Source organism: Rhinolophus sinicus, linkage group LG06 (genome assembly GCF_036562045.2).
Source record: "Rhinolophus sinicus isolate RSC01 linkage group LG06, ASM3656204v1, whole genome shotgun sequence".
In the NCBI taxonomy this organism is placed as follows: Eukaryota; Metazoa; Chordata; class Mammalia; order Chiroptera; family Rhinolophidae; genus Rhinolophus; species Rhinolophus sinicus.
The window spans coordinates 118,325,123-118,344,112 of NC_133756.1; the positions used below are offsets into that span (position 1 = coordinate 118,325,123).

The following is an 18,990-nucleotide window of genomic DNA, read 5'->3' on the forward strand; positions in this document are numbered from 1 at the left end:
CCATTCTCAGAAATGAGCAGGAGGGTGGCAGGATGGGTGAGTCCCTCTCCCACCTCACCAGGGCTCCGGGGGTTCCTTAATAGCCTGGTGTTGGGGACCAGTATCCCCACATAGTGCTGGGGGAGACGGTCTTGGAGGAGTAAAGTGACCATCCAAGGCCACATAGCTTAGAATAGGCAGAGCCAGCGTCCTACCCGGCCTCGCCCAGAGTGTGTGCATGCCATCCGTAACCGGGTGAGCATGGCATGGCAGATGGGACGGGCTCCTGCACCCGATGCAGCGATGGGCAGTGGGACGAGGAGGTCCCCTCACAGCCACGTGGAGGCTTTCTGAGCTCCCTGGCCGACAGCCGGATGGACAGGCCTTCAGCTGGGAGATGCCTTCCCCCCATGGCAGAGGTTGGGCTTGGACATCTCAGAGATTTGGACCTGACTGAAGAGTGGCACCATGGGGGACCTGGGCTGAAAACCCAAATAGCCCCTGGAGCCACAGATGTCCCTTCCTGTCTTTCAGTCCTTGGCCTCTGCCCTCTGTGAAGGAGGGCAGCAATGGAGTCAGTGCAGGTCTATAATTCCCATCTTTGGCCTAAGAGTCTGTGTGATCTTGGGTGTGTCCTAAGAGGGGAGGCGGGGGTAGGGAACTCAACCCTAGCACCAGCCTGCATTAAATAAATGCAGTGCTTTCTGGGAGCCAAGGGATGTGTCTCTTTGCCAAGCAGGAGTTTGGCTTCTGGATAGAATTCTTGGGATCTGAGTGATTATGGCCCCTTCTTGGAGGAAAGGAAGAGAAACCCCTCCCAAATGTCAGAACCCAGACTGGGCCCCCCATATTAACCTCTAGTACTGTGACAGAGTCATCCCTCCTTTCCCCTACTGAGCATCTGCCAAGTGCTTCCCCTCCTGGGGCAGAGGTCAGCTCCCGCCTCTCCCTGGGCACAAGGGAGTATAAGTGAAACCTGGAACAGCTGAGTCAGGGGTGGGGTACACTGCCCTACCCAAAATGCCCCACAACCTCCTCTCCAGCCTTGGCAGGCACATTAGGAGAATGGGTTTGACCTTTCATGCCAGACGCTTCCTGTGCAGTCATCACCCCTGGCCAACATGGCCCCGGCTCCTGTTCAGACTTGTGCAAGTTGAGTCGAGTCTTCAGGAGGGGATAGAGGGAGTTGGGAGCTCTGAGTGGAAAGGCCCTGCCCCTTGACCTGCAGGATTACTGAGAACCCCACCTTCCTGCCATCCTCCCCTTGTCTACAAAGGACAGCCTGACTGCCCACTCACAGGGAAACAGGAAACGGGTCTCCTCCCCTGCCAGCATACCCTGTAGACTCCTTCCTTCCTCCTTGGGACCTCAGCAGGTGAGCCCTCCTCCAGGCTGAGCCCACCCTCCACTGCCTCCAGGGCCCTGCGTGAACTTTCAGCCCCTCCTTCCCAATTACAGAGACAAAGGTGCCCGAATCTAGAGATCCAAGATGGTGGCAGCACAGGACGATGCTAAACTCCCTTTTTGCTCACCCTTTCCCATGAGCAAAGTCAAACATACACGTGTACATAGAAAGCAATTACTCCTACGAGACAACTGAGGACTCCACAAACAGCATCTGAACAACAAACAGGAGAAGATGGAATAGAGAAGGCTAGGAAGCTGCAGGACTTTGCGGGAGCTGCAAGAACTCTCCCGGCCAGAGGAACCTATGAGCACCATTGTTTGTGTCCCTGTCCACATCGATAGGGTGGCGGCTGTACTCAGGTGCTCTGGCCTCCTGCCAGGTCACTTCAGTGTGTTCCCAGACGCATCACCCAAGCGCATTTCGGCCCTGAACAAAGGAGCAAGCACAACCAACAGGATATTACTACACACACCTGGCCTCCCCACCTGGAACCACTCCTCTCAGGAGGCCAGGGTCTCCATGCCAGAGACTCTCGCTCGGCTCCTACCAGGCTGCCAAAACCACCGGCACATACAGCCTGCACAGAGGTCTCTACTACGTAAGGCTACTTCTTCAAGAGTAGGAGAGTTATTTTGTTTAATTCATATAAACAAACAGAAGTCAAACAAAATGAAAAGAAAGAATATCAATGAAGAAACAAGAAAAATCCCCGGGGTGGTTGGTGGGGGGTGGACTAAGGAAACGGAGATAAGTAATTTGCCCAATAAAAATTCAAACAGTCATAAGGATGCTCAGCAAACTTGAGAGTGGAATGGAGGAGCTCAGGGAGAACTATAGAAAGTATAATGAAGAACGAATCAGAGATAAAGAATACTATAATGGGAATGAAAAACACATTAGAAGGAATCAACAGCAGATTAGCTAACACAGAAGAACAGATCAGTGACCCAGAAGACAGGCTAGTGGAAATCAATCAGAACAGCAAAAATAAAAAAATATTAAAAATGAGGAATGGTTTAAGGGACCTCTGGGATAACATTAAGTACTCAAACGTTCACATTATAGGGACCTCCGAAAGACAAGAGAGAAGGGACAGAAACTTTATTTAAAGAAATACTGTGTTTCCCCCAAAACAAGACCTACCCCAAAAATAAGCCCCAGTTAAGATCTGACAGACAGACGCATTTAGTACATTATGACGATGTTCCAGAAAATGATGACGTGACTGTATGTGAATAAAGGTAGATTGTTGTACATGAAAAAATAAGACATCCCCTGAAAATAAGCCCTAATGGGGCAAAAATTAATATAAAACCTGGTCTTATTTTCAGGGAAAAACAGTAATGGCGGGAAACTTTCCTAACCTGGAAAAGATAACAGACATCCAGGTCCAGGAAATATAGAGAGTTCCAAACAAAATGAAACCAAAGAGACCCACACCAAAACATATTGTAATTAAAATGGCAAAAGTTAAACAGATACTCTTGAAAGAATCAAGAGAGAAATGAGTAACATACAAAGGAAACCACCTAAGGCTATCAGCTGATTTCTCAGCAGCAACTTTATAGACCAGAAGGGAGCAGCAGGACATCTTTAAAATACTGAAAGAAAGGAACTAGCAACCTAGAATAATTTACCCAGCAAGATTCTCATTCACAATTGAAAGATAGATAAAGAGTTTTCCAGACAAGCAAAAACTAAAGGAGTTTGTCACCATTAAACCAGTTTTACAATAAATGTTAAAGGGTTTTCATTAAACAGAAAAGGAAAGGCCATAACCAGAAATAAGAAAATATTAGAAAGGGGAATATCTCACAGGTAAAAACTTAATACAGGAAATGAGACATTTAAAAAGCTACTACAAAGGTCAAAAGATGAAAGTATCAAACTCAAATTACAATAAGTAGTTAGGAGATACACAACACAAAAAAATCTAAAACGTGATGTCAAAAACATAAAGCATGGAGGAGATGAGTAAAAATGTCGTCTTTACAGAATATAGTTGAACTTAAATGCCTTTCAACTTAAAATAGACTGCTATAGATACAGAATGACATACATAAACCTCATGGCTGCCACAAACCAAAAACCGACAAAAGATATACAAAGAGCAAAGAGAAAGGAACCAAATAAAATACTAAAAACAGTAAACCACAAGGGAAAAGATCAATAGGAGCAGAGAACTATAAAAACAACCAAAAACAATAAACAAAATGGCAATAAATACATATCAATAATTATTTTAGATGTAAATGGATTAAGTGCTCCAATAAAAAGACACACGGTGGCTGAATGGATTAAAAAACATGACCCACCTATATGCTGCTTACAAAATAACTCACTTCAAATCAAAAGACACATACAGACTGAAAGTGAAATCAATAAAGAAACAGTGGCCTTAAATGACATTAAGCCAGATGGATTTAATTGATATATTTTTTAAACACTTCACCCAAAAGCAGCAGGATATACATTCTTTTCAAGTGTACATGGAACATTTTCCAGGACAGACTATCTGTTCAGCAACAAAACAAGTCTCAATAAATTTAAGGAGATTGAAATCATATCAAGCATCTTCTCTGATCACAATTGTATGAAACTAGAATTACAAGAAAAAAACTGAAAAACACACAAACACGTGGAGGCTAAATAACATGCCACTAAACAATGAATGGGTTAACAATGAGATCAAGGAGCAAATCAAAAGATGCCTTGAGACAAATGAAAATGAAAACACAATGACCCAAAAATATATGGGACACAGCCAAAGCAGTTCTAAGAAGAAAATTCATAGCAATACAGGCATACTTCAAAAAACAAGAAAAATCTCAAACAATCTAACCTTACACCTAAAAGAACTAGAAAAAGAACCAAGCCCAAAGTGAGTAGAAGGAAGGAAATGATAAATATTAGAGCAGAAATAAATGAAATAGCGGCTAAAAATACAATAGAAAAGTTCAATGAAACCAAAAGCTGGTTCTTTGAAAAGATAAACAAAATTGACAAAACTTTAGCCAGACTCATCAAGAAAAAAAGAGGGCCCAAATAAATAAAATCAGAAATAAAAGAGGAGAAGTGACAACTGACACCAGAGCGATACAAAGGATTATAAGAAAATACTACAAACAATGACATTGAACAAATTGGACAACTCGGAAGAAATGGATAAATTCCTAGAAACATACAATCTCCCAAGACTGAATCAGGAAAAAACAAAATCTGAACAGACCAATAATAACTAATGAAATCGAATCAGTAATCAAAAAACTCCGAACAAACAAAAGTCCTGGATCAGATGGCTTCACAGGTGAATTTTACCAAACATTCAAAGAAGAATTAACACCTATCCTTCTCAAACTATTACAAAAAATTCACGAGAAGGGAAAGCTCCCAAATTCATTTTATGAGGCCAGCATTACTCTGATACCAATACCAGACAAAGACACTACAAAAAAAGGAAACTACAGGCCAATAGCCCTGATGAACATAGATACAAAAATCCTCAACAAAATATTAGCAAACCAAATTCAGCAATACATTAAAAAGATCATACATACACCATATCAAGTAGGATTTTTCCCCAGGATGCAAGTCTGGATCAATATCCGCAAATCAATTAACATAATACACTATATAAACAAAATGAAGGATAAAATTCACATGGTCATATCAATAGATGCAGAAAAAGCATTTGACAAAATCCAACATCCATTTATGATAAAAACTCTCAGCTAAGTAGGGATAGGAGGAACATACTTCAACAAGGCCATATATGACAAATCCACAGCTAACATTATAATGGTGAAAGGCTGACAGCTTTTTCTTTCAGCTCAGGAACAAGACCAGGATGTCCACTCACCACTTTTATTCAGCATCATCTGAGAAGTCCTAACCACAGCAATCAGAGAAGAAATAAAAGGCATTCAAATTGGAAAAGAAGTAAAACTCTCATTAGTTGCAGATGACATACTATATAGAGAGAACCCTAAAGATCCCACCAAGAAACTATTAGAACTAATAAATTAATTCAGTAAAGTAGCAGGAAACAAAATTAATGTGCAGAAATTGGTTGCATTTTTATACACCAATAACAAACTATCAGTAAGAGAAATTAAGAAAACAATCTCATTTACAATTGCATCAAAAAGAATACAAAATACCTAGGAATAAATTTAACCAACGAGGTAAAAGACCTGTACTCAGAAAACTACAAGACACTGAAGAAAAATTGAAGAACACACAAATAAGTGGAAGAATATACCTTGCTCTTGGTATATTCACATGGCAGTTAGAGCAGGAATCTCTATTAGCCCTCCTGCCGACATGAAACTCGGGCCACGGGGGTGGCAATGATCTGCCCAGGGCCGTGGGGTGTGTCAAGCCAGTGCCAAGAATGGGCCATAGGTGCCCCAGGCCAATGCGGGCTCTTGGCAAAGCAATCTCCCCCCAAAATACTGTCTTCCTGCATGAAGCCAGATCCCCTCACCCACTCCACGGATACCAGGCCCTGAGGCCCTTTGTAGAGGCAGCAAATGATCCAGCAGCACCAGCCTATGGAGTCGCTTCCCTCCAGCTCCAGGAGGCCAGGCCAGCCCAGAGCTGCCTCGTTCTCTCCACCCCAACCAGGCCTGCCCAGGACGCCACTGTGGGACACTCCTGTCCCACTGCGCCCCCTCCACAGCAGGTGCACTGTTGAGTGAAAACCACCTCGACGTAGCCCATACCACAAAGGACCACACTGTCCATGCACAGACCACTGTCCACAGAGAGACTCCAGTCAGACACAGAAACGAACAATCAGAGAAAAAGAGGCAGGGACACGCGAGGCATAGCAGATGCACGGTCCCACAGTGACCCGTCTGCGATCAGCAGGAACACAGACACAGCACAGTGTCACACAGGGCAGAAGGAAACCTAGGCCTCTAAGCCATGCAGTCACATTCTGGGTCACATCTGCCACTACACGGTTCCACACCCACCCCAGTGCTACGCCGTGGCCGAGTCCCATGCACGTCCACACTCACACAGGTACCCGAGATCACCTGCGTGCTCACAACCCCCTGTTTGCACACCGTCTCCCCAGGGCAGGCACTCCCCTGCACACACACAAACACACCCTCATACCTGTGCCTCAGTCAGGGGCACAGCCAGTGCCCACTCACCCCAATCCAGGCACACGGACCTGGAGTTGCACGCCGTCAATCCCATGCTTAGTCCTGCCTTCTCCCTTTCCCTCCCTTCCAGGGCTGGTCCCAGAGTGGAACAAAAGCCCAGTGTCCCCTCCTCCCCTCCCCCTCTCCTCTCCCGTCTGGCGTCCAGTGCCTTTGTCCTCCTACAGCTGAGCCTGAGCGGCAGTCTGAGCAGAGTGGCAGGGACATTGGACCACGGCTGCCAGAGGTACAAGGGCAGGACAGGAGTGGCCCGTGCAGGAGCAGCAGCTGTGGGGGCACTTGGGAGAGGGTGTGGCCAGGTAAGTGACAGCAACATCCAGGGTGGGACTTAGGACCCAGGGCTGTCCTGGCTGTGGTGTCTATAAAGCTGAGCATGTTGGCGAGGGTGTGGGTATGAGAAAAAGACAGGGTGGCATGTCAACTTTTAGGGGCCGGGTCCCTGAGTCTGCATCCGGACCTATGACTTGAGGAGGGATGGGACAATGCCAGATGGAGCGCTGCCTGGAATCCCTACCTTGCGTGTTCCAACTAGGTGCCCTCCAGCCCCCAGACTGGGAATGCCCAGGGCGGAAACTGGGTTTGCTGTCCCTGTGTCCGGGGCCCAGAGCAGTAGACAGCCATAAAATGAATGGAACAGTACTCGTGCACTTCCCAGAAGGCGATGTCCTCATCACCCCAGACAGCTCCTTTTGCCGTGGCACATCTCTGCAGGGAGAAGTCCCTCCTTACGCTGATGAGACCTGCTCTCTTGGATCTCAGCTCAAAGGGGGGCTGCTTTCTCAGTCCTGAGAGGACAGAATGAGGCAGCACGCTCTGATGACCTCCTTCACCTCCCTCCACTGGTCCTGGGCTGCTGCGTGCAACACACTCCCACTCTAGCAATGCGGCTGAGCGGCTAGGCATGCCGTCTGGAGCCAGGCGCAGTGCCTGTCCCCTCTACTTGGGCAAAGCTGTTAACTTCCAGGGACCCTGCCCACCAGGATGCTCATGTGCTGAGATTCTGAGGCAGGGGACCCACCACCCCGGAGGACCTCAGCGTGAGCAGTGAAAGCCAGGGTGACCCTGGGCAAGATCTGACCTCCAGGGCAGAGCAGTCTCAGAGCAGGCAGAGCAGCTGGGATGAGAACAGAGGGAGAGACAAGGGGCAGAGGCCAGAGCTGTGCTCCCCTAGAGTATGTTGCCACATAAAGAGTAAGCTCCCTGTCCCTGGAGGTGTGCAAGCGGAGGCTGTATGTTCATAATGGTCAAATCATGACAGGGCACGGTACAGCCCTTTAGTCTGTAGAGAGATTTCACAAACACTCCTCCTTTAAGCCTCACACCAACCTCTGAAGGGCAGGTTCCTTCTGTGTACTTGTTTCCTCGTGACAAACTTAAAAAAGAAGAGGGTGGGGCTCTAAAGAAACTTTTCAGGTTGTGAGGATCAAATGAAATTATATACAAGAAAGGAACTAGGTGTGCTCCCTTCCTCTTGAGTAAGAACAATGTAAGGACCGTTTGTTGAGTTGGTGCTAATGCACCTAGCACTCTTCATACATTCCATTTAAGAGTCAAAGTCACAACAACCCTGTGAGGTAGGCATTATGAGCCCATTTCAGATGAAGACAGGGAAGAGGAATGATTTGCACAGGTCACGGAGAGGCCGTGTTAGAGGCAGAATTAGAACCTGGATCAGTGCTGAGAGCCAGGCTCTTTCTACCTCCCCACGGTGCTTCCTTGAAAACAGAGATGGCCGGACTTCCGTCTCAGCGGGAGCTCTAACCTCCTGCCCTCCATCCCCCTGGGCCTTTGCACAGGCTGTTCTCTCAGCTGGAGACCCTCCCGCCACTTCCCTCCCTTCACCTGGCTAATTGTACCTATCCTCCTCAAGGATGCCTTGCCTGACTCCCCTCCACCTGGGTTTAGTGCATCTTCTAAGCGCTCCCATAATACTCTGTACTTCCCATGGGACCCCCGCCAAGCTGTGAACTCCAGGAGGAAAGGGACCATTGCCTGGTACAGAAAAGGCTCTCAACAAATACTTGTTTAATACATTCACTCGACCTTGAATAGGTACTGACCACTGTGCTGCTGGGGGAGGGGCAGGTATTAAACAGAAGGACTGATCAGGGTTTGGCAATGGGGAGCACCCACGGGAGATCCGCAGGAGACAGGATGGGTGAGGAAGAGGAGGAGGTAGTTATACCGCGCGCGACCTACACTCTGTCTCCCTGGGTAGCCTGAATCCCTTTACCAAAGGCTGCAGTTCCTCTAAGGGGCTCTCCCTATACAGATGTTTTGTGCAGGTTCTAGTAGCCTCCCAATCCTCCCCGTTCAGACCCTGGAGAGGTAAAGGCTCCCTAGCGTTGGTAGCCACGTGGCACTGCTCCATCCCTGGTAGGAGTCCCTAAACACTGTCTATGCTTTTGCAAACCATTCTTTTATTAGATTCCCCTCAGATGACCCCAGTTGAGAGTGTGCCATCTGTCTCCTGTCAATACTAATTGGAAACAGCTTAGCAAGTTTGAAGACTAGGAAGGGTAATGTGGCTGAAGTGGGATAAGCGAGGGAGAAGGTGCTCCAGCTAAGGCAGTGCCTCGCCCCTCAGGTGGGCAGAGACGAGATCCTTGCAGCCATTAGGATCTGGGTGGGTGGCTGGAAGGAAGAGCCGTTGAATGAATGCTAGCACACCACTAACGTTCACGCAGCCTGTGATGAGGGGCCGCCTGCCTTCTGTCAGGCCCCAACCACGTGGATTTCCCGATGCTGTCTGTGTACTCTACCCAGCAGGATGCTGGAGGGCCGGGTGCGGGAGGAGCCAGAGCTCGGCACCGAGGCACCGTGCGCGGGCTCCTGCCACGCGCAGCGCGTCCTGCAGACCCTCAACGCGTACCGGCGGAGCGGCACCCTCACCGACGTGGTGCTGCGCGCTGGCGGCCGCGACTTTCCGTGCCACCGAGCTGCGCTCAGCGCGGGCAGCGCCTACTTCCACAGCCTGTTCGCGGCCGGGCGCCTGGAGCGCGGCCTGGCCGTGGTGCCCGTGGTGCCCGAGACACCGGGCACGAGACCAGCGGGGACGGCGGCGGCGCTGGCTGTGGTGCTAGACTACGTGTACGGCGCGGGCGTGCGGCTGCGCGCCGAGGAGGAGGCGGCCGCCGTGCTGGCGCTGGCTGAGCGGCTGGGCGTGGCGGGCCTGCGCGAGGCCTGTGCACGCTTCCTCGAGGGCCGTCTGCGCGCAGCCAATAGTTTGGCTCTGCACCGCGTGGCCGCGGCCTTCTCGCTCGCCTCACTGGCGGAGCGCTGCGGCCACGTGCTGCGCCAGGCCTTCACCGAGGTGGCGCACCACGCCGACTTCCTGGAGCTGGCGCCTGACGAGGTGGCAGCGCTGCTGGCCGACCCGGCGCTGGGCGTGGCGCGCGAGGAGGCCGTGTTCGAGGCGGCCATGCGCTGGGTGCGTCACGACGCGCCGGCCCGATGCGGGCAGCTGCGACGCCTGCTGGAGCACGTGCGCTTGCCCCTCCTGGCGCCGGAATACTTCCTGGAAAAGGTGGAGGCTGACGAGCTGCTGCAGGCCTGCGGCGAGTGCCGTCCGCTGCTGCTCGAGGCCCGTGCCTGCTTCATCCTGGGCCGAGAGACCTGTGCACTGCGGGCCCGGCCTCGGAGGTATGCCCCCCAGCCCTCTTGCCTCTCGCCCATTGTTATTCCCGCTTTCTTCACTCATCATCCTTTAATTCAATGACTTAATAGTACCTCTTAAATGAGATGCAGTTATTCATTCAACAAATATTTCTTAGGCTTAGTGTTGGACATTTTGTCCTTGAAGAGTTAACAGTCCAATAGGGAGGTGCAGGGATCTCACACCCTACGCACATTCTTTCTTTTGCTCATTCATTCATAATTCTGAGTGCTCCCTGTGCAGGTCTTGTGCTGCGTGCCTGGGCCTCTAGAGTGATTTGGAAACACTCTATATGTTCCGGGAGCTCAGATTAGTAAGGTATATAAATAGGCAGCCTGGAACACACTGGGAGACTTTGGGTGGAGCAGTCCAAGATGGTCTGTCATCCATCCAGGGATAGAAGACGAGGACTCCTCGGTCTTACCACTTTATCTCCAATTAAGTACACGTCCTGGTACAAAGAAGGTGTTTAATATTTGTCAAAGCAGTTAGGTAGGAAACCAATGGGTTTCTAAAATGAAAGGGTTTGGGACTTCTGGTGGGGTCAGAAGCCTGAGGGTTCAGTGGGAGGGCAAAATGCTTTGCAGAAAGGGTGTGTAGCCTGGTTCAGAAGGATTAGTGATTAGGGTATACATTTAGATGGTTATAGGCGGAGAGAGGCAGCAGCATTAGAGCGGAGGTCACAAAAGGGTGAAGAGAATGGGTTAGCGTCAGATAAACCTGAGCTTGAATTCTCACTCTTTCACTTACTGGCTTGCAAGACTTCGGGCAAGCTAAAGTTTGTGAGCCTCAGTTTCCTCCTCTGTAAAGGGAATAATAATCCCTGCCTAGTAGAGCTTGCATAAAGATTAAACCAGGTGATTTTTCTAGTTAAGGTTAAGGACTATGTCAAGATTATTTTTCTGTCACTTAGAGGTGAGTAGAATGGGGTGAGGATTAGTGGCCCTCGTCCCGTCAATAGCCAGAGGAAAGGTTGGAGGTGACGGAATCCAGCATGGGGGTTAGGAGGGAGGCAGAAGGGCATGGAAGAGCAGTAGGCCCGTATGTGGTCAATGAGAGGGTGAGAGAGGGCCAAAACGTGGGTGTGGATCAAAAAGTACTGGGCTTATCCCCGTGCCAGATTCATGGACCTCGCTGAAGTAATCGTGGTCATCGGTGGCTGTGACCGCACGGGGCTCCTAAAGCTGCCCTTCGCAGACTCCTACCACCCAGAAAGCCGGCACTGGACCCCACTGCCCAGCCTGCCCGGCTACATGCGCTCAGAGTTCGCCGCCTGTGCTCTCCGCAATGACATCTACATCTCCGGTGAGGGCAGGGCTGAAGTGGGAGCCCCATGGGATTGGCTCATCCCCTCCCTCCAACCGCCCTTTGTTTCTTCCTCCAACTGGGAGATGAGGGTGGTATTTTTCCTGATTACCTAGTTGTATTGGCTGAAATGGTATGTAGTTCTGCAGAACCAATCACTGGTGTGATTCTGCCCTTTATTCAGTAAAGACAGCTTCAATTCATATTAGTGTTAATCACGTCTCTTTAGCCTACTGTGTGCCCTGAATTATGCTAAGCACCTTATCATTTAATTCTCTCCATAACCCCATTTCACACATGAGAAAACAGGCTCAGAGAGGTTAAGAATTTCCCCATTGTCTCAAAATTGGCGACCTAGAAAAAACATATACTGTATCTGCTTGATACCACAGACTGTGTCCTCCCTGAAATTCAGGCCCTGGAGACTCAGAATAAAACACAGTCCCTGCTCCCCTGAAATACCCTGGAGAGGGGGAATGGACTTCACTTTATGACCAGGCAGAATTCTGTGGGGAATTCCACTCAGGGAATGTGGCCCAACTCGGAGGGACTAGCATAATAAACAAAGGTAGGAAAGTGCAGAAAGGAATCTGGGATCCCCAGGGCTCTGAAGTGCAGGTTGAGTATATCTGGGACAGGACAGGAAGCCATGGTAGATGAGGCAGGAAAGGGAGTCTGGAGTCAGTTCAGGGAGGCTTTGACTCCAGGCCTAGGTAGACTGCGCTGGATATTGTAGGGAGCTGTGGGTGCCTGGGAAGGATGAGAATGAGCCAGGAAGGCCTCAGAGACCTCCAGGCCATTTATCACTGACCACTGATTGCCTTTGAGCAACATGTGGGGCCGCTGCCGGGTGCCGCCGCTGCTGGGTGCCGCCGGAAATACAGAGGCAAGGGCTACAAAACGGATGTGGCTCAGGCTGAGGGGTGCTGTCAGGATTGTCCCTGGGGAGGCTACTCCTGAGAGATGAGACCCTGGTCAGGAACCCCAGGGCAGCAAGACGAGGGGAGGGAGAGTCCACAGCCTGCATCCCCAGTGCCTGGCCCCGTGGCACGTGCTGTGCCTGTCATGAGCACCAATGCTGGGCTTGGGGGCTGGAAGCTCTGGCTCTAATCAGTGTTCTTGCAGTGAAGGCCATGTGACCTTCAACGGATCCTTCCTGGTCTCTTAAGCCTCTTTGAGTTTGCTGTCATGGAGGTGAAAGCAGACGTGAGCCATGATTATTGGGTTACCCTCTACCCCTCCCTCCCAGAGCTGGTGGCCCTGCTTTCTCTCCGCCCCAGCACATTGTTGATGTTTGTCTTGGGTATCCTTTACACTCTTACCTTCAGAAGAATTCTAAAGTCCCCCCCTCTCTGCTTCCCTGAGCACAGAGCCTGGGTGCCACCACAGGGTGCCCAGTGCTTAGTTCCTTCTCCCTGAATCTCTTGGGCGTCTCCCCTCAGGAGTCCCTGCCTGTTTTCTTAACTCAGACCTCCCCACCTCGTGTTCAAAGCATACTGTCTGGGTCACAGGCCCGAAGTCTCACACCAGCCCAGGAGGAAGTCCTTCCTGCTATCTCCCCTTAGCCCTGCCTTTGGCTCTGGGGCAACAGCTGCTTCTCTTTCCCTAGGAGGCCACATCAACAGCCGTGATGTGTGGATGTTTAGCTCCCATCTGCACACGTGGATCAAGGTGGCCTCACTGCACAAGGGCAGGTGGAGGCACAAGATGGCGGTCGTGCAGGGGCAGGTAGGGGCATGCAGGAGCTGCTGCCTTGGGGACCGAGGTGCACATCTACGGGCGCCCTTAGGGAAGGCCTCTAAGACCCTGTCTTTGTAAGAAGGGATCTGAGGCCTCGGAAAGGAAAGGACTTGCCCAAGGTCACACATAATAATGCCAATGCTGATAGTAATTACTGTAATAGTATATAGCCTAGCGGTCAAGGGTGTGGGCTCTGGGGCCAAATAGCCTAGGTTTTCATCTTGATTGTGCCACTTAAGACCAAAGAAACCACAAGACATTGCCAATTATCTTTGTAAGTTACATCCCCAATTCAGAAATGCCAATCAAAGTGCTCCTTAGACTCAGTTAAGGTGGTAAACCTTTAATTCCTAGCTATTGTTATTAAGCATCAGCTTGGTGTCAAGTATTTTACAGATCAATTCCGCATTCAGTACTCATCCTACTAGAGAGCAATCTCATTATCCCTGACTAATGAGAGGAAATCTGCTAAGGTTGGCTCAGAAACAGGGTAGTGGCAGCAGTAGGATTTGTCCTAGGGAGGCCTGGCCCTAAGGCTGCGGTGGAATAGCTCATCGCACACATCCCAAAGCGGTGGGCCCCCGACGCAGCCAGCCCTGACTCCTGGGGGGCACCCCGGCTTCTGCTCACCCACAGCTGTTCGCGGTGGGCGGCTTCGACGGCCTGCAGCGCCTGCGCAGCGTGGAGCGTTACGACCCCTTCTGCAACACCTGGGCGGCCGCGGCGCCCCTCCCGGAGGCCGTGAGCTCAGCAGCCGTGGCAGCCTGCGCCGGGCAGCTCTACGTGATCGGGGGTGCGGGGCAGGACGGCGTCAGCACGGACAAGGTGGGCGTGGAGAGGGTGCTGGAAAGCCTGCTGTGCGTGGGCCCTGAACCGGCGCTTTCCTGTTTTTGTCCATTTTCTCAGTCCAGTCAACATCTCTGAGGAGTAAGCCTCATGTTTGAGGCAAGGAAATGAGTTCTGAGACTACCCCAAGGTCACACAGCGGGTCAGCAGCACAGCTGGGCCCGAAAGTGTGGACTGGTGCCATATGGTTTCACTGATTAAAAATTAAGCCAGGGCAAGAGGGGGATGAAAATGTTTTTCCACCATTCAAAACAAAAAATACATTCATTACTGAAAGATTAGAATACAGAGAAACCGAAAAATAAAAATCACCCATAATCCCCCCACCTAAGGATAACTACTATTAATATTTTGGTGTATTGCCTCCAGGGTTCCTCTGAACTGACTTTTGCTTTTGTTTTAGTTTTGTGTTGTTAGTAAAATTTTGCGTTGTGCTTTTATTCTCCTTTAAGTAGAAACACGCCACATGCTTAGCAACTCTTCACAGCCATCATTTGAGTCTATAATAGGCCACTGGGTGGGTGAACTAGTCTACTAACCCAATTTTCTGTTGGACATTTAGGCTTTTTTGTGAGTAAAAATTGATCTTCGTCATGGCAGCTCTCTCCCTCCCCTGCCGGCCTCACAGGCCTGTGGCCCTGGGATTTGAATCTTTCCAACCCAGGATCACTTGCCCCTCCTTATCCTGCTTCCATTCTTCCTGCACACCCGCCTGGGGCTGGCTGGGGAACTGCCCCCATTCAGTACCCTTTCATGCAGCACTGACTTGCTATAGGCCATTTTGGGGGTCTCCAAAGAAATAATTGACACAGGAAGTCATGGCAAGCAGGCAGGTACAGGTATGAACCCTCAGGAATTGTGAAAGGTGTCTTAACCAGCTGTGGGAATGGGAGCTGCGACACGCCAGCTGGAATCCTGTCATGCCCTTAGAGCAGCGGGAAGATGGTTGACTGACAGTGTGTGCAGCCGGGACACATCTCCACGGGGACCTGCTCTGAGGTCCCTCTGTAGCACTAATGCAGATGGTATCGCCATCTCCTGGGTTGGAGACCTCCCACTGGACTTCGGAAGACGAGGAAGCTTTCGACACAGGGAGTTCAGGAGTATAGGACAGAAGGTGGAACTAGACTGAGCAAGTCGAGGCCAGGGACAGTGAGTCTCTCCGTCATACCCTCCCAGACTAGTGCTGTCAGGCCTGGCAGGCACAGGCACACGTCGTGTTCAGCGAGTCCCCCTGACAGAGAGGTGGGAGTGCATGAGCAGGACAGTTGGGGGGTGGGTTTTCACCACTGCTGGTCCTCCTGCCCCTCAGGTGCAGTGCTTTGACCCCAAGAAGGACCGGTGGAGCCTACGGTCGCCAGCCCCCTTCTCACAGCGCTGTCTTGATGCCGTCTGCCTGGAGGATACCATCTACGTGGTAGGGGGCCTCCTGAGCAAAATCTTCACCTATGACCCTGGTGCAGACGTCTGGAGGGAGGCAGCTGTCCTCCCCAGCCCTGTGGTGAGTGGAGGCTCCTGGGCATGGCCCTGGCACTGGTTCCATTCGGGAGAGGGAAGAGCACTTCTGAGGTAGTGAGTCCTGTGTCTTAACTCCATGCCAGGTGGTTTTCCAGTTCTCTAGCTTTGTCCTCACAATGACAGCCAGCCTTGCATTTCACAGGTAAGGAGACTAACCTTAGAGAGATTGAGGCCCCAGCCCAAGGCTACCAGTTACATTAATGCAGAGCCTGGAACCCCAGCCCCAAGTGCTGTAGCCGCAGATGGGTGGCTTATTCTGAATGACCCTGCACTCTCTCCTGTCCTAAAGGCCACCAGTTGGTAGCCTATTGTGGGGGGCTGGGGGGCGAGGAGAAGGGACTTGGTAAGTTCCCCTGCCCCAGTGACATCAGAGAAGGGAGGCCCATGTTCTGGATGCTCTGGCCCCTGTATTCCTCACCTCTCCCACCTGTCACCTCTCCTGAAACTCTACAAAAACTATGTAGGGCTGTGTTTGCAAGGGTGGGCCCTTCCCCTTCCGACCTTCGGTGATCCTAAGAGCCTGAGATTTCTGGCTTCTCTGAGTCTGAGATCTTAAGATGGTGGCGGTGGTGCTAATTGTTGTTACTGGAGTGCTTCCGGCATCCCAGGCACTAAGTAAAATGCTTTCCATGCTTAACCCCATTAACTGTTAAAGGAACTTTTTGAAGGTACTATTGTTCTCATTTTGCAGATGAAGAAACTGAGGCCTAGAGAGGTTAGGGGACTTGTCTGAGGCTATTCATTTAGTAAGGGTCAAATCAGAGCTTCCTGCCTTCCATCCAGTTTCCTGTCTACCATTCGGAGTGCCTGCTCGTATTCTGTGGGTTTTATTGTCTGGTCTGGCTGGCTAGGCACAGAGGCTGGACCCCATAGCCGATTGTCTTTCTGTTTGTTCACCCAGGAGAGCTGTGGCGTGACTGTGTGTGACGGGAAGGTCCACATCCTTGGTGGGCGGGATGAGCATGGGGAAAGCACCGCCAGGGTCTTCACCTTTGACCCCAGCAGTGGGCAGGTGGAGGCCCAGCCGTCCCTGCAGCGCTGCACCAGCTCCCATGGCTGCGTCACCATTGTCCAGAGCCTGGGCAGGTGACTCACAGTGGGACGACCTGAGTCGGGAGGCAGAGAGAAGGGACACTCACTATTCTGCTTCCCTCGTGGCACCTCCATGTAAATAGCTTCTTCACTTATTGCCTCCCTTTCTTGTAGAAATAAAACCTCATTCAAAGGTTGGGTCTGTGTTCCAGCTCAAACCTCCTTTGTCTGGAGAAGTAGCTGCCCCCTGCTTTGACTCTATAAAACACCTATTTTACCTCATTTATCTTCATAATAGCAGCGTGGACATTTTTTTTAAAAAAAATTATGAAATATTTCGTGCATAAAAGATTATTTTATTTTTGTTGTTTTAAGAATAATAAAATATCTGTGCTCCTACCACCTGAAGAACTAGGACAGTACAAATGCCTTTTTAGGCTCCTGTGTCTAATCGAGGGGTGAGCTCAGAGGAAGAGAGGAAACAAAAGGTGCCACAGATTCTGAGGTGGAGGCCCAGTGGTTCAGGTTCTGTGCCTGTGTTTCCAAGGCCTGGAGGACAGAGGAGCTGGCCGGACCCCATCTGGGGCTTCCTCTCATTTGCACTCAGATTGCCTTCTGAAGAGTTCTCATGTGCTCCTTGCATCTCCTCCAACACAGAGCCAGCCCCACGCCCCTCCCATTTTCCAAAGCCCCAGGGCCCTGTCTGTGTTGCGGTCTTTTCAGCTGGGGCTGGCTGGCCCTTCACAGCCCAGCACAAAGGCCCACGTCCCAGCTGAGCCCCTACCCTCCGATTAGCGCAGATTAAGGAGACTGTGACCATCTGGACACAGCTGATAATAGCAGAGGGGGGGAGGGGAGTGGGGTGGAGGCCCAGCCCCTCAGAGCCTGCCTGCCCCCACCCCATGGATAATACCCATGACACAGCTACGGTGGCTGTATTACACGCCTATCCTGGCAAAAGCCCGAGTAGGAAAAATAGGAGCAAGCTCTCCCTAAGGACATGGGCGCCTCATCTGGGCTTGGCACTTCCTGTGTGCCAAGCAGCTACCCCATGATGATCACTCATGTCCCCCAATGCCCTTTCCTACTGTCTATCTGGGTAGACCTGACATCCTCCACCCCAGGTTGACCACTCGCTCCTTGTGTCCCTTCCTCATCTGTCCCCCTTCTATCACCTGATGCATGGTCAGGCCTTTATTCTGTGAGGTGGAGGCCCAGTGGTTCAGGTTCTCCAGTCTCCCGACATACACACAGGATGCCCTCTGAGGCAGAAGTGTCATTTTCATCTGTGTCCCCCCCAGGGCCCAGAACAAAGCCTCTCACTGCATACATTAAATCTTAAGTTTCCTGGTTTCTACCTCCTAATACACCGGTGAGTTGATACTATCACCCCGCCCACCCTTTATAAATGAGGACAGAGACTCTGAGTTGTGAAGTGACTTGCTTACTAAGTCACTTGCTGGTGAGTGGCGGCAGGGCCAGGATTCGAGCTATCTCCAAACCTGGGTCCAGCTACCTCCAAAGCCTGCTCATTCCATGCACCCAGGCGCTGCTACCGTTTCTCCGAAAATAAGACCTAGCCGGACAATCAGCTCTAATGCGTCTTTTGGACCAAAAATTAATATAAGACCCAGTCTTATTTTACTATAAGTAAATTAAGTAAATTTTACTATATAGTAAAATAAGACCGGGTCATATATAATATATAAGACTGAGTCTTATTAATTTTTGCTCCAAAAAATGTATTAGAGCTGACTGTTCAGTTAGGTCTTATTTTTGGGGAAACACGATAATCTGAGAAAGTGAATCAGTTGAGTGAAGCACAGGAGTTGTTTAGAAGCAGGAGATACATCATTTTCACCAAGGGAAATCCCAGCCTGAAAGGATATTGTCCTGCCATTGGGGCCTCCTTGGATGAGGGGAGACATAGTTCACATCCCTGGTGAGTGAAGCTCGCAGGAACATAAAAGGTGACACCCCACATGTCCTAATTCTCTAGGACTACTGTTTAGACTAATACATTCGTCTCTTGGTTTAACTAATAGTCCATATGTGGAAGGTTGCCCTGGCTCCTCGTCCACTGCTGCCCCATCCCCACCCCGGCAGCCTGACCATAAGTCCAGAGCACTAACCCTGAGCACGGCCCCTTAGCCACACAGGTTTGCAGAACAAAAACTTAATTCTTGATATACCATCAGAAGCCTTAGAAGCCAAATTTGGTCTTTTGAGTTTCTTTGAATAATTCTAATTGTAAGGATCAATATTTGATGACTGTTATTCTTTTTTAATGGGCTTCCAAGGACCAATGAGGAAATATACTTATTTTTTTTAAAAAT

The 18,990-nt window shown here is 50.2% G+C and overlaps 1 protein-coding gene across 3 annotated transcripts; it reads left to right on the forward strand.

Annotated features, from left to right (window-relative positions):
- Positions 1 to 57: 57 nt before the first annotated feature.
- On the forward strand, positions 58 to 17,967 carry KLHL35 (kelch like family member 35). Of its 3 annotated transcripts, none has more exons than XM_019726462.2 (7): positions 58 to 6,857; positions 9,325 to 10,200; positions 11,334 to 11,518; positions 13,128 to 13,246; positions 13,895 to 14,083; positions 15,417 to 15,605; positions 16,524 to 17,967. In XM_019726462.2, the coding sequence occupies exons 2-7, from the start codon at positions 9,329 to 9,331 to the stop codon at positions 16,710 to 16,712; spliced, it is 1,743 nt and encodes a 580-aa protein (XP_019582021.1). In that variant the 5' UTR covers positions 58 to 6,857; positions 9,325 to 9,328; the 3' UTR covers positions 16,713 to 17,967. The 3 variants fall into 3 exon arrangements, with proteins under 3 accessions (XP_019582021.1, XP_074191860.1, XP_019582022.2); XM_074335759.1 differs by having other exon boundaries at positions 9,328 to 10,200; XM_019726463.2 differs by adding an exon at positions 15,706 to 15,764 and having other exon boundaries at positions 58 to 10,200; positions 16,524 to 16,687.
- The last annotated feature ends 1,023 nt before the right edge of the window (positions 17,968 to 18,990 follow it).

Excerpts from the sequence above, each read along its gene's own strand:
- KLHL35 (XM_019726462.2), top strand. The coding sequence starts at position 9,329 with ATGCTGGAGGGCCGGGTGCGGGAGGAGCCAGAGCTCGGCACCGAGGCA. Across the intron at positions 13,247-13,894 it reads TGGCGGTCGTGCAGGGGCAG|CTGTTCGCGGTGGGCGGCTT; the intron begins GTAGGGGCATGC and ends GCTCACCCACAG. Across the intron at positions 15,606-16,523 it reads CTGTCCTCCCCAGCCCTGTG|GAGAGCTGTGGCGTGACTGT; the intron begins GTGAGTGGAGGC and ends TTGTTCACCCAG.